Raw genomic sequence first — 14,633 nt, 5'->3', positions numbered from 1 at the left:
GTGTTTTACTTTTGTTGTTGTTGGTCCTGGGTCCTGAACTCTGGGCCTGGGCACTTCCCTCAGCTCTTCAGCTCAAGGCCAGCACTCTACCACTTGAGCCACAGTGCCACTTCCAGCTTTGTCTGCTTATGTGGTGCTGAGGAATGGAAGCCAGGGCCTCGTGCATGCAAGGCAAGTGCTCTACCACTGAGACACCTTCCCATTACTTTTTTAAAAGCAAAAATAATTACTTGACAAATAAAAGTCACCTATCTTTTGTAAGGAGCTATTTAAGTATCTCATAAACCCCAATGCTGTCATGAACATGAGGACAATACACATTCCAATTACTCTGAACTGTTTAGACTAATACCTGCAGCTAGCCTCTGCTTGTTAGAACTTGAAACACGCATATTCACACATACACACGCACACATACACACACTCCTGTTAGGCAGCTGTGAGAAAGCTGTCAGGCGGCCAAGAATTGCACCGACAGTTGTCTGCTGAAGGGAGAGCCTTCCGGGAGCCAGGGACGCTGACATACAAGTATCACCAGTGCAGCTCCACCAACCTTGCATAAGTAGGGTTTGGGGGCTGGCCAGGCAGGCGGGCGTCAAAAAGCCAGAAGGAGCTCACAAGGCGGCGAAAGGCAGGTTAAAGCTCGAAAGAGACACACACTTCAGGCTTTTGATCGGTACTGATGATGAGTAACCCAAGTGGCACCCCTCTGAGCCCAAATCCATCAGTTACAGGAAGCCAGCCTCTGACTAGTGAAGTAGCTTAAAAGCTGATCTAGGGTTCAGGGGTCCCCCACAGCCACTGCCCACAGGTGATGTGACCCCCCCCCCCATTCAGCTTGTCTGACGACTGGTTAACCCCATGGCAAATATAGTCTCCAAATACGCCCCGGGAGCCAGGTTCTCTTGAGGGGCCATGGCGAGGGTGGGTAGTACTTCCGGTTGCTGGAAGTGCCACCTGCAGAATAACCGAGGGGGCTTTCCTCTCGGGAGTCAGAGGAAAGCCATCGGGCGTGCTGATCCATCCGCTCGCGCCTCTCCTTTCTCGGGTGTATCCGGGGACAGGAGCCTGGGAAGGAGGCCTGGGAGCCGGGGACACACGGGACGGGACGGGGAGGCCATCTGTGGTCTGCACACTCGTTTATTCAGTCTTCAGTTCATTAGGAATGCCTGGCTTGCCGGCTAGGCTCTCCTCTTCCCTCCCCTTCCCCGGGTTCGCCGCTTCCCTGCCTTCCTCCCAAACACCGGGGTGGCGGTCACCAGGCCGGCCTGCGGCCTCGGATCCTCGTCGCCGCTGGAGCTGCCCGAGCTGCTGGCGCTCCGGGCGCGGGCGCTGGGGCCCGGGTCCCTCGGCAGGGCCGCCCTGGCCGCTCTGCCCCGCGCGGTGCTGGCCGCGGGCGCCCCTGGAGCTTCCCCCAGAAACCCACCGGGCCCGTCCCCCGGCCGCCTCCCTCTCTTGGGGCGCGCGGGCCCGGCCGGGGTCTGGCCTGGGCCTCTCTTGCGGGCCGGCCCCGGGGCCTCGCCGGGTCCGGGCTCCCACTCTGGCTCCCACTCCGGCTCCGGCTCCGGCTCCAGCTCCAGCGCGGCGGCCGCGGCCTCCGCCTCCCCGGCAGCCTCCTCCCGCTCCTTCCGCAGCATGCAGGTCACCGCTCGGTGGAGCCGCCGGCTTCTGACCAGGGTGGCGTCTTGTTTTTCCTGTTGCGCTAATCTAAAGAAAGAGTCGATCCGGAGCTGCGTCTGAAAGTGAAACGGACATCCTTCAGAACCCTCACGTCTGGGAACACCAACTCATGATCTCCCCCAAACCAGTTCCCGCCCAGTCAGTTCCCAACAACTCCTACAGCAGGGCCTGCGCACCAAGCAAGTGGGCCTCCCCAAGAATTCCTTTTTGCCAGGCAGGGTGGCTCGTGCCTGGAACCCCCCGGCTTTTTGGGAGGTGGACACTGAGAGGACTGCGTTTAAGGCGAGCATGGGAGAAAAGTCTGTGACACTCTCAACAAACTGGGCATGGTGGTGCACACCTATGATCCCAGCTAGGTGGTGAGGACTGCAGTGCAAGCCTGGCCCTGAGCAAAACACAGGACCTTGTCTAAAAATGTAAGGAAAGCAACCAAAGGTTTGGGTGGTAAAGCCTGGGGGGGGGGGGGAGGGGGACGGGATGGGAGGGGACAGGTCCCGAGTTCCAGCCTCACTACCACCAAAACTAAAAAATGAAGACCTTGCCATCACATAATACCTCAAGAGGCAAGTTCACTCTACCTGTTTCTACATCTAGAAACAGTCACGCTTTTTATTCATCAAATCCACATTGGGTCTTAAAATACATATGGGGAAAATTGTAAGCCTAATGTTCATTGCAGCATTATTTCTAAAAACCTGAATATTAAAGGTGCAACGAGTAACCTGAATTGACTTCAGTTCACAATGAAATGTGAACTGCTCAGCTGACAGGATGAAGTGAATGAAATATCCAGAAAAGATACTGTGTTAAAAGCAAAGTGGAATAGTAGCCTAGCTAATACTACCAGTTGCCCTTAGATAGGATAAAAAATAAATTTGGCAAAGTAAAAGAAACTACACCTTGGTGTTAACCCGTGCTAAAAGAGGTATATAATGGTTTGAGTTCACTGTCATCACTGTATAGTTTTTGAGAACTACTCATAGAAAGTTCCACAATGAAAAAAAAAAAGTGAGAAGTATTACAACAAAATTATTTTAAACTAAGAAGCAACTATGAAACTGCTTCCATTCCCGATGGCTGCCCCTGCTTCTGGAAGATAAAGGCACCAGCCTACAGGGCCTGAATGGGGAAATGTTCAGCCAGTTCTGTGGTCTTTTTGTTTGCAAAATGAAATGAATGGAATAGAAACTGAATTATTTGAAAAGGTATGTTGTCATTTCTGCTAAACTGTTTATATGTTTTGTGGATTATTTGGGGGTGTGGGGGTAGGAGGAGGACTGTTTGGTGTGGACAAGAACACAGAGGCAAGGCAGGAGGAGGGAGCTTCTGGTGGACCGAGCGCCATGGTCGGCAGCTCTCTCGGGAAACCTCCACCTCAGGCTACCATGACTCCACTTCCACCCTGGAAGGTGAAGTGGACAGTGCTAACACTGGAAAAACTGTAATGGTTAGAACTGGTTTGGACTGGATATTTTGTAGGCTCTTAAAAAGTGAAAACAACTCCAAAGAAATAATATATTTCATCACAACCATCTTTCTGTGAATTTAAATTAAGAACTGGTTTTTTTTCCAAAGTCAGAATGGCTTAAGAAAGGATATTGTAGTCCAATCTTAATAGTGACATTTAAAAAAAAGAACAAAAAGCCTATCTTCTCTTTTTTTTCTTCTTTCCTTTTTATCGTGTGTGTGTGTGTGTGTGTGTGTGTGTGTGTGTGTGTGTGTGTGTGTGTGTGTGTGTGTGTGTGTTAGTACTAGAGCTTGAATTCAGGGCCTTCTCTCGTTTTTTTTTTGCTCAAAGCTAGTGTTCTACCATTTGAATCACACCTTCCACTCCCAGCTTTCTGCTGGCTAATTGGATAAGGGTCTCATGGACTTTTCCATCTGGACTAGCTTCAAACTGAGATCCTCAGAACTTAGCCTCCTGATTAGAGAGATTACAGGCATGAGCCACCAGAGTCGACCTCATTTTCTCTTCTTCTGCTTCCCCTTGTTCTTTATCGAGGGATACACTCACCTCTGAGCCGCACACTACCCTTTGTTCTTTATCTAAAATCTCATTTCAAGACATGTGCTAAATGCCCTAAAATGAAAGCGCTTACTGGCCCTGCAGCAGCGATCCCAGCATGACAAATGCATTCCTCCCCCTGGCCCTGGGGAGAGAGCCACCCTCATCACCTGTTGTGCATTCAGCTGCTTTAATACCGGAAACAGGGATTCGTCTGTTTTCGTCCTGTTCCAGCCAAAATACCGCTGACAAAACATGCGGACAGTTAAGTCTTATAAAGGTTTTAAAGAGATGTAAATAAGTGATACATAAAAAAGCCCAAAGAATCACTTTTGATTACATTCCCCTTATCCCCAAAGATTTTTATATCTGTAAAGATTAAAATAATAGATATAACAACACAAATTACTCAAACATGATTATATTGTCATGCTCTTAGCCTCCTAAAACAGAAGATTCTGTTCAAGAATACCAAGGAAACCTGACTGTGATAAAGGTTATTCCTATGGCATGTTTCAGATATCCTATGTATTAAAGAAAAGTGTAACTTTTTAAACATCTACTCAAATGATAATTTAAAGGCAAAGAATGGAAAACCAGTAAGTCATCATAAGAACAAAACATCTGTTCTTTCATAATAAGTAACACTGATGTAAATGGGTCTATCTAAGAATGTGACACTACTCATTTCAAATGGAGATCCTCTAAGACACTAAGGAGCATGGAAAAGGAACTACAAAGAGATCTCAGATAAACAGGACACTGGTGAAAAATTCATCTAAGTTCTACTCTATGAGCATTAAACCAAACACAAACAGGGCCCCAGAAGCAAAGGATATTCTCGGATTCTCTCAAGGTCGGGTTTCCCCCACAGGAACGCAGCCTTGGAGTCGTCCACCACGGGCCTCAGGTAAGCTTCGGCGACTGCTGGGTTAGGAAAGCCAGGTGTGAGCTGCAACTTTCGTAACTTTTTTTTCACTTTGGTGTCATGAGGATTGGGTCTTATCTTCTTATTTTTTTGAGCCTCATGCCACCATTCTCTAGGAAGTAAAGGAAACAGTTACTTACAAAACACTGAGACATCACATGCACTGGAGATGACGAGGTACAAACAAAATGTTGAGAAATGTAAATTTAAGTCCTAACTCCAACCCAAATTCTGTGATGGACAGACACTGATATTGCTAGTACTATCAGCCAGAGGAAACAGATGGAAAGCATTCACTGATGCCAGCTCTATGCTTGAACAGAGTTGGGTTGAACACTTTACATGTCCAATAATCACACAGGCAGAGTCCCACCATAAAGAAATACCTTGCTCAAGATTTCCTGGCTGAATTGATACAGGTAGTCAATAATCTTCTCCAGAGCCTGATTCATAATTACAGTACCACAATGTCACAAGTTCCCTGGGTTTCTTTCTCAGCAGCAAATGGAGGTGACATAGCTACACTACTCACCTCTAATCAAATACAATGAGGGATCTAAGAATATGTAGTAAAATGTAAAAATGCCAAGAACATAAAATGTTGTAATGAAAAATATAACTCAACGTAGAGTATGATGCCAACTGTATAGAGAAGAGTATATGAATGGAAAATGAGAAAAAGAAGACAGATATTTTAAATAATAAAAATGGTAAAAATCTATTATTTTCTATGTGCTAGGAAACATTCTAAGCAAGATTACCAGCTGCTCTATTTTTATATTTTATGGTTTTTTTTTTTAGCCAATCTAACACTAATCAATTATGGCAAGCTAAAGAGAGCTATGCCTTTGTGGACATTCCTCCCATCAAGAAGTGGGGTCAGTAAAACTAATTGTGTTAACTGAGGTAAGCCACACTCAGAGAAATGGTTCATGCTTTCTCTCATATGTGGAAACTAGACCTAAACTGTCACTGGACATGATAACCAGACATGCACCCATAGTCAAGCTAAGGGAAGATAGCAATCGGGGAAGAACCCAGAGGGTAACTCTCCTGAGCATGTAAAATACTGTCTATCAAAATGAACTCCAGGAATGGAAACGTGTTATTTATGTTGTTGGTGATGGTGGTGATGTTTGTGTTTGTGTATATGTGTATGTTTTCCTTTTCTGTTTCTTGAGGGGGGGGGGGCTCAAAGGCTCAGAGGGGCTCAGAAAGGGAGGGAGGAAGGGTGAACAAATATAATTATGGTATGGTATTCAGTATATGTTATGTGGAATGGGAGAGGGAAGCAGGAAAGGGAGAGGGAAACTGGGAGAATGCAAAGGAAGGGGTAACGTTGTAAAAAAAGAAATGTGCTCATTAAGCCGGGTGCCAGGGGCTCATGCCTGTAATCCTAGCTACTCAAGAGGCTGAGACCTGAGGATCGTGGTTCAAAGCCAGCTCAGGCAGGAAAGTTCTTGAGACTCTTATCTCTAATAAGCCACCAGAAAACTGGAAGTGGTGCTGTGTCAAGTGGTAGAGGCTTGCCTTGAGCTAACTAGCTCACATACAGTGCCCAGGCACAGAGTTCAAGACCCTTGGCTGACAGGAAAAAAAAAAGAAAAAAAGAAATGTGCTCGTTACCTGACTTATGAAATGGTGACCCTTCTGTACAATGGCTTAATAGTAATAATAAAATTATATATATTAAAGAAAAGGAGTGTGGTCAGGCAGGTTCAGTAGCTGACCAGAGTCCTGGAGACCTCCACATCCTGCCTGTGGGAGCGCTTGCTCCTGAAAGCCTCTCCCACGCTCTGTGAAAGGCTGAGCCCATCAGCAGGTTTGGCAGGTCCAGGTGGCCCTGGCCCACTGCCGTCCTGTCTAGTCTCCCACCTGGCCCAGGGCCCTGCTCTGCAGCCCATGCATCAGCCACATGAAGCAGAGCCCTGAGCCCGGCTGAACCTCTGATAGACTTGTGAGCAACATCAATGACTGCTGCTACTTGGAAACACTGAGTCTAAGGTAGTTTGTAAGGAACATAGCAACAACAACAATGACAAAAAGGCACACCACTAGGAAAATGAAAGCTGAAAGTGTGAGGATAATCCTCACCAGTCCATCCATGATGCAACCGAAGCAGCCTCTGCATCTCGGCTGGCTGTTTCATGTGCACCTAGAAGAGCTAATTCACAGTGGTTGTCTCAGCCTGGGCCGCCTCACTGATGAGGGAGTGCCATCTAGTGTTGAAAAGACTGATTGCAAATGAGAATCATCTTTTCTTGTTGCTTTTACAACTGTTTCCAAGACAGTGAACCAGGGTTATACCTTTAATTCTCTCCCACTTTACTTGTGATTTTCACCTTGAAATAGTAATCATGACTGCCAGTCTGGAGAGCTGGTACAACACAATTGTGAACTGATCTAAAAGACTATTTCTCCTGAAAGTAAGGGGAGCAGACGGCAGGTATTTATGGACATATAAATAAAGAAACTGAGGGGAGAACTCACGAGAACTTTAGGAGTGGGTCCAGGCCACGCCCTGGGAATTCATTGAGAATCTCCATGGCTGTCACACAGCCCACAGTGGGAATTCCTTCAGTGTAATCACTGCCAAGCAAATAGGCCAAATTTATTAGCTTGTTCCGGTCCAACCCTACAAGAATGACAATGATTAATTTTAGAAAGATGCGTTATTTAACATTTAGAAATGATCCATTACATAAATTATAGGTGTATATGTACACATATATAAACACATATATATGCCAAAATATTTTATTATTTAAAAGTAGCTTTTTTTAATAGCACTGACAAGTTTTTAAGTTTTAATTAATTTTATTCACTTTCTACACTGACCTCCAAACTCACTTTCCTGGCCTGGCTCTCTGTGATCCATAGTCACGACTATCAACGGACCAAGTCCACATCCAAGACACAAAGTCTGACTTTCTCCTCCAGATCCCTAACTTACTGATGGCAAGTCCACTTAGGGTGCGCAGGATATGACAGAGGCCTGGACTCCTCTCCTCACGTCCCATACCCAGTGTGTCCACACTCCTGTCTGTAAAACAGCAGACTTCTCTCCATTCTGGTCTTTCCCTACTGTACGATGTCATCCCCGCTGTCTACCCTATTCCGTTCACTCTGGCATCCTTGCTTCCCTCGGACTATCTGAGCATGTTTCTGACTCAGAAACGCATTTGTTAGTTCCTCTGAGCTGCTCCTTGCTACAATATCAACTTACAGCATCAGGCCTCCCAAAGACCGCCTGCAAACAAAGTCTTTTCAACAACTCTCAGAGACAGTACCGTGCACTGCTGTTACAGTTCATCTCTTTCCTGTCTGTTTTCACCGTGGCACTCACTACCAATTGTCAAATTACTACACACACACACACACACACACACACACACACACACACACACACACACACATATAAACAGTATATAGGTCTCATCTGTTTCTCCTACTAGACCATTTCATTCTCTGCCTCCTTCCTGCTATCTGGAACAAGTCTTGATAAGTGTCTCTCACTGTGTATTGGGTGGTTTATTAGAGAACTCAGGAGCAGGTTCAGTTCCCCAGCCCTCCTCCCTCCAATTTCTGGTTCATTCTGGAGATCTTAGGAAAACAGTCAACTAATGAATCAGAAGAGTAAGCTGCAGGAAAAGAACTAACATACTAAGATATTAACTTCTTTAGTCTAACATCAAAAGTTCTATTCCTCTACACAAGCAAGAGATAATGTTCATGAAAATTCACATGAACTACTATTCCTATTAATGTATCAAATTAGCTCTTTGGAAAGACAAACGTTCACAGAGAAAATTTCAGAGCCCTAACCACACCTTGAAGTCTTACCTAATTGGTTGTGGAAGTCCACATACTGGTAGTATTCTACAAACTTGTTTTTATTGAAGAAGTTCCTGTAGACATGCCGGGCTCCAAAGAGCCAGATGTCACTGTCATCGGTGATGGTCCCGGCAGTCTGATCTGTGAGATCCAGGATGGCGCACTGGGCCTCGGCCTCCATGGGAGCCTGGATGTAGGGGACTCCGAACAGACGCAGAAGTTCCTGTGGGAAAGATGGCAACAAGACACACTTCAGACTTGGGCCACATGGGGAGCAGGCTCAAAGACCAGTCAGTGGTCTCCAAAGGAGGATTGGGGATCAGGCCTACACCTACCTGCCCACACCTACCTGACTTTCCAGAAACATCTGTCCTGTTACAGTGGCAGCGATCCGTTCTTGCTGCTGCTTTTGAACATTCAGTGAATTCTGTTCTGCTAAAAGGTTGCTTTCCAGGGTTTCCAATTCGTCCTACAAAATAATTTTTCATTTGTAGATAATTATATTAACAATCCAAATAACATTCATTTGTTACAAAAGCTCACAATTAGCCTAGCTGAAATTACCAATAAGCCTTTTCTCTTTAGGAAGTATTCCATCCGGATTTTTGAGGAAGACTCTTAATACCTTAACAAGCTCCCTCACTACATCACATGGAAGGCGGGCCTGGTAGCCTACATTAAAAAGGAGTCATTAGCCATAAGAAGATGCACTACAAACAGTAAATATTCTAAAGTCTTCCTTGCCAGTGTTAAAACACGATGGTACATTATTACCAAATTAATATCTTGCCATTCATTAGACCCGTCATCTGCATCGTTGTCAGCATCATTGTGAGCCTGGACTTCCTGGTTCTCACTTTCAGAGTCGTCCTGCTCGCTGCCAACAGTGACTTCTTCCTCCTCAGTTCCTCTCCCTTCCTCTTCCCATTCAGAAGGAGGGCTAGAAGCTTCAGGCAATTCAGTTTGAAGTTCACCATCACTAATGACACTCTGTACTTCAATGAAACTTCCTGTACCAAAATAACAAGGTCACTTTATCTACAACAAATATTACTGCCATCTCAAAATCACCAAGAGCTTTCTGAAGAGTCATGGAAAATGTGGCACCCAATTAGATTTGAATAGAACAGAAAACATACAATATATTACTATTAAACACATTTAATCACAATGCCTATAACTTCAAAACAAGCCTTTTCTAGTAGATAAACTGTCTTTAAAAGTAAGAACCAAATGCTCAGATTTGCATAGAGGATTCTTTATATAAACAGGTTCTAAGTTAACTTTAATATGTTTTAAAATTCCAAAAGGACCAGGTGCCAATGGCTTATGCCTGTAATCCTAGCTACTCAGAAAGCTGAGATCTGAGGATTGTGGTTTGAAGCAGCCCTTACAGGAAAGTCTGTGAGACTTTTCTCTCAAATAGATGACTCAGAAAAAGCCAGAAGTGGTGTTGTGGTTCAAGTGGTAGAGCACTAGCCTTGAGCAAAAAGAAGCTCAGGGATAGTGTCCAGGTTGAGTTCAAGCCTTAGAACTGCACAAAAATAAATAAATAAAAATATAAATAAACACAGCTAATTAATAAAATTCCAAAAGGTTGGTTATTAAAGTATATAAGCAATCATGAAGGCCGTGAAAACATGTTTTTAGACTAATTCACTATGAATACAGTAAAAAATAAAGTTGAGAGATGCCCAGCAATTACTCAGGAGAAATAGCTTTTCCTCTCCCTTTTCCTCTTCCTTAAAATAAAAAATAAAAAAACCTAGGTTCCCTTCATTCCTTTCAGAGGCCTGTGCAGCCGGATCTGAGGAGACGGTGGGGACAGAGGAGAGCCAGTGTGGTGAGAGACACACAAAGGTACAGGCAAATACATCCAAGGTTCTGGGAGCAGTTTCTCAACCTTAGGAAAACTGAAAAGAAAGAGGAAGCTGCACTAACAACCCAGGAATGTCAGGTCAACTAATAGATTTTAATATAAAGACAGACCTAGAATAAAAATTGATGTGTTACAGACATGTGTGTATATGTATGTCCTGGCTCTGAGGAATGAGGAGCCCACTTAGCATTAGTTCATGGTTTCTAAACACCAATGTGATGCTTCTCTTAAAAAGCCAGGGATTGATTGTCCATGAAACTGCGATCCAGGCCTAGCGCAATCAGCCCAAGATGCGATGCGCCTGGAACCTCCTGCTAGAGATGAGGCTCAAAATATATTGTCAACAGCCACAGGAGCCTGCGTAGAGGGGCGTCCTCTGGCCAAAGCTAGGACAATCCAAGTGACAAAGTAAACTTTGATAGTGTTTTGTTGTAGCTCGATGAGTAAAACAGGAATCCAGGAGTCGGTGCTGACAAACCATAACAAGAGAAGGGAAAGATCTTCTTTATAGTGGATGCCAGCAAATAAATGCATTGGGAATGAAGGAGTTGGAAAACCACCATTGGGCAATCATCATAGCAACAACTTAGACATCACCAGAGGATGCTAACACATGAAGGTGCCACCAAACACCTTTCCAGAAAATATGTACTGATTATAAAGCAGGAGAAGTAACTTTACAACATAAAAACTGGCAGACACTGGGACTGTGTGTGTGAAGTCCATCCTTATCAGTCAGTTATGGTCTGTACAGTCACTTGAATCAGCAACTAAGGAGTCACTGCTCCCAGATAGAGACAATGTGTGTTTCATACATGCGGTTTTACATCCTGTCACTACTCCCCTCGGCAGGTTTATTTACAAGAGCCTGAGCTGAGAAGCACTAGGTGACCTGTCTGAGGTACTCTTATAAAGGGAGTAGGAAGGGGAGTGAACTGCAGGGCTTGCTCCAGGATTTTCTCATCCAGCCCACTGTAGCTGCATCTGGTTATCTCTGCAGGAGACAGAAACAGGCAGAGCCTCTCCTTGTTTGGTCTCAGCCGGGGACAGAGAGGTAACTCAAATTTTATTCATTTCCTAGCCCTGCAAATGACCACAAAGGCCCCCCAAATACCAGTGATTCTGAAACTACAAATAGATTTTATTGACTCAGAGTGATTCTGAAACTATAATTCAATTTCAGTAAACAAGCAAATATAAAGTCTACAAGGAACGAGGCCCCAGCAGTATGCACGTGCACACACGTACAGGTTGACATAATCTGACCAGCCAAATGCGTCTCTGCCAGAGACAAGAAAGAGACAGTAGATAGTATGGAAAAAGTCCTGAGTGAAGCCAGAATGTTTTGTCATCCACTTTTTAAGTTGAGAATTCTTTTAAAATAAAAAGTTTTAAAAAAAATCTAAAGAAAAACTCAGGCCAGGGGTTTGGGAAGGTAGCTCAGTGGTAGAGTGCTTGCCTTGCATTCATGAAGTCCTGAGTTCGATTCCTTAATACCATATAAGCAGAAAAAGCTGGAAGTGGTGCTGTGGCTCAAGGGTAGAGTGCTAGCCTTGAGCTAAAGAGCTTAGGAATAGCACCAACGCCCCAGAGTTCAGGTCCCATGACCTACCAAAACAAAAACAAAAAAACAAAAAACTCAGGCCAGGCGCCGTGTAATCCTAGCTACTCAGGAGACTGAGATCTGAGGATCACCGTTCAAAGCCAGCACAAGCAGCAAAGCCTATGAAATTCTTATCTCTAACGAACTACTCAGAAGAAGCCAGAAGTAGCATTATGGCTCAAGTGGCAAAGTGCCTTAAACACAAGGAGGCTTAGGAACAGCTCCCAGGCCCTGAGTTCAAGTCCCAGGACCAGCAAGAAAAAAAAAACAAAAAACAGCTTTCTAACCAAGATTTCTATGCCTTTAAAGACAATGAGGAAAAGCCAGCCCAGGCACGAAAGTCCATGAGACTTTTTTTTTTTTTTGGTCGGTCATGGGGCTTGAACTCTGGGCTTGGACGCCATCCCTGCGCTATTCAGCTCAAGGCGAGCTATTCAGCTCAAGGCAAGCGCTTGAGCCACAGTGCCACTTCCTATTTTCTAGTGGTTTATTGGAGATAAGAGTCTTACGGACTTTCCTGCCCAGGCTGGCTTTGAACCCGTGATCCTCAGATCTCAGCCTCCTGAGTAGCTAGGATTATAGGTGTGAGCCACCGGCACCCAGCCCATGAGACTCTTATTTCCAATAAACCACCAGAAAACTGGAAGTGGCGCTGTGGCTCAAATGGTAAAGGCTTGCCTTGAGCTGAAGAGCTCAGGGACAGGGCCCAGGCCCTGAGTTCAAGCCCACCATCGACAAAGGACAGGACAGGACAGGACAGGACAGGAAAGGACAGGAAAGGAAGACAATGAGAACAGCACAGCAAAGCAGGAGAGATTATGGGTCCTGGCTGTGGGTCCTAGGGAAAGTCATTTCACCTTTCTTCCTGCTTTTTTCATTGGCAAAACGTGGAACTGGCTATGCTATTGGGTCTCCCAGTTCCCAGGGGCTTGAGTTGCTACACTTCCACCTCTGTGAAGAGGCCCAACACCTACCATCAGACTCGCTGTCCTCCGAGCCCATGTCCGCTGCTCCCGAGGACTCTGGAACTGAAGTTACCTCTGAGCCGCTCGGCTCCTCAATGGTGGTCAGAGAGCCTCCTTGTTCTTCAGCACTGGGTTGTCTGGCATTTTCTAAGGCACCTCTTGCATCTGAAGGGGGGCTGACAGTGTCCCTCGCTTCCTGCAACATGACAGTGCCATCGACTTTAGGAGCAGGATTTTGTCCACCTTCCATTTCATCATCACTTGAGAGAAAAGAGGGGCTGTATTTACTCTCAGACGGGTCCAGGTCTTTCAGTCGCTCAAGCTCTTTGGTGTGCGGGTCTCTCCTTTCTTCAGAACTTGTGCTCGTTAGAAGTGGTGTCGAGGTGCTGAGTACATCACTGTGTGGAATCTCTGTGTATCCCACAGAACATGGGCCTTTTGTGTCCTCAACCACCAACCCATGGCTGCTCTGAGAGGCTTCATTTGCCACATGAGGAGGCGATGTTTGTCCTTTTGGAATATGAGAATCATTATCTTGATGAGAAATAGTAGTCAGCACGGGAGCTGAGTCCCTCTGCTCCTGCTCATTGTTGCTGCCAGTTGCCTGCTCCTCCACGGCATTCATGCTGGCTGCCGGGCAGACAGTGGTAAGCAAAACTTCTTCTCCATCCTTTGCTCCAAGTCCAGCCCCACCGTCCTCAATGGGCCTGTTTTCGAGCAGTGCTCTCTCCCCTGGTCCTCCTGTCGGCACCTCTTCCCCAGCACACACCAGCACCTCGTCGTCCTCATCAAGAACTCTCCGAATAGCAGAGAGAGTCCGAGGGGACATGGAGCCTTGCTCTGCCGCGGGCCCCGCGGCCCTCTCCCTATGCACCCGTCCACCTCCACCTCCACCTCCACCTCCACTCTCCAGCTCCTCTTCAGAGCTGCTTCCCAGCATGGCAGCCTGCAGAGCTAGCAAAGTTCTTGGAGAGGGAGGGGCCCCATCAGGCTCTCTCTCTGGCTTTGGTATGTCACGGGGTGGTGGCTTCTTCTCAAAAGACATGCTGTGCATTCTGCTGGAAGACGGAAGAGACTCTGAATCCATTTCAACACCTTTCTTGGCTTGAATACCTTAAGAAAAATGAAAGCATTACTACTTAGTTCAACAGTGTGATACGTGATACTGTGCTTCTAGTAAGATGAACAAGAGAATTCTGGTTCCTATAAAGAAAGATATAAATTTTAACTAGTGACTAAGAGTTCATTCACAAGTTAATTTTGAAGTGGGCTGGCATTATAGTAGTTCATTCATATCTATACACAATGTCATTACATAAGCTAGACTTTGTTGGAATCACTTGTGGATGGTAAGATATCAAATTCAGAGCTGCAACCTATCTATTGGATTTTTAGCTGTCAAGTAAATGGCAGTGCCTGGTACCTTTGATCAGGATGTAGTGAGAGGTGTCTTCTGAGACTACTCTCCTCGACTCTACCTCCTTGAAGAAGCCCCCTTCATCTTCATATTGCCTCTGGATTTGTCCTGAGTGCTGCTGATTCATTTCCCTCTGGACATTTTCTATCTGTTGGTTTAGGTAGTTTTTTTTGAGCAAGCCTTTTAGTTGATACTGTGAAAAGTCATCCGACTCCTAAAGGAAAAATAAACAAATTATTTTACATTTACTGCAGATAATATCATTATTTTCACCTCCAAAAGAGGACAAAGAGTAGTTTCCTTTTTTCACTAGTGGTCATTT

At 45.4% G+C, this 14,633-nt stretch overlaps 1 protein-coding gene across 1 annotated transcript in view; it reads right to left on the bottom strand.

Annotated features, from left to right (window-relative positions):
- Positions 1 to 1,122: 1,122 nt before the first annotated feature.
- Ercc5 (ERCC excision repair 5, endonuclease) overlaps positions 1,123 to 14,633 on the bottom strand; it is a 33,487-nt gene continuing 19,976 nt past the window's right edge. The window contains exons 7-15 of the mRNA XM_042696999.1: positions 14,318 to 14,525; positions 12,904 to 14,007; positions 9,222 to 9,457; positions 8,797 to 8,916; positions 8,457 to 8,670; positions 7,104 to 7,248; positions 4,525 to 4,725; positions 3,856 to 3,940; positions 1,123 to 1,736 (exon numbers count right to left, since the gene is read on the bottom strand). Coding sequence (XP_042552933.1) covers positions 1,182 to 1,736; positions 3,856 to 3,940; positions 4,525 to 4,725; positions 7,104 to 7,248; positions 8,457 to 8,670; positions 8,797 to 8,916; positions 9,222 to 9,457; positions 12,904 to 14,007; positions 14,318 to 14,525 — 2,868 coding nt within the window. The 3' untranslated portion in view covers positions 1,123 to 1,181. The remainder of the gene's footprint in view (positions 1,737 to 3,855; positions 3,941 to 4,524; positions 4,726 to 7,103; positions 7,249 to 8,456; positions 8,671 to 8,796; positions 8,917 to 9,221; positions 9,458 to 12,903; positions 14,008 to 14,317; positions 14,526 to 14,633) is intronic.

This window comes from Dipodomys spectabilis, unplaced genomic scaffold (genome assembly GCF_019054845.1).
Source record: "Dipodomys spectabilis isolate Male_0828 unplaced genomic scaffold, ASM1905484v1 ptg000215l, whole genome shotgun sequence".
NCBI classification, from domain to species: Eukaryota; Metazoa; Chordata; class Mammalia; order Rodentia; family Heteromyidae; genus Dipodomys; species Dipodomys spectabilis.
This window is presented reverse-complemented; position numbering and strand designations above follow the sequence as displayed.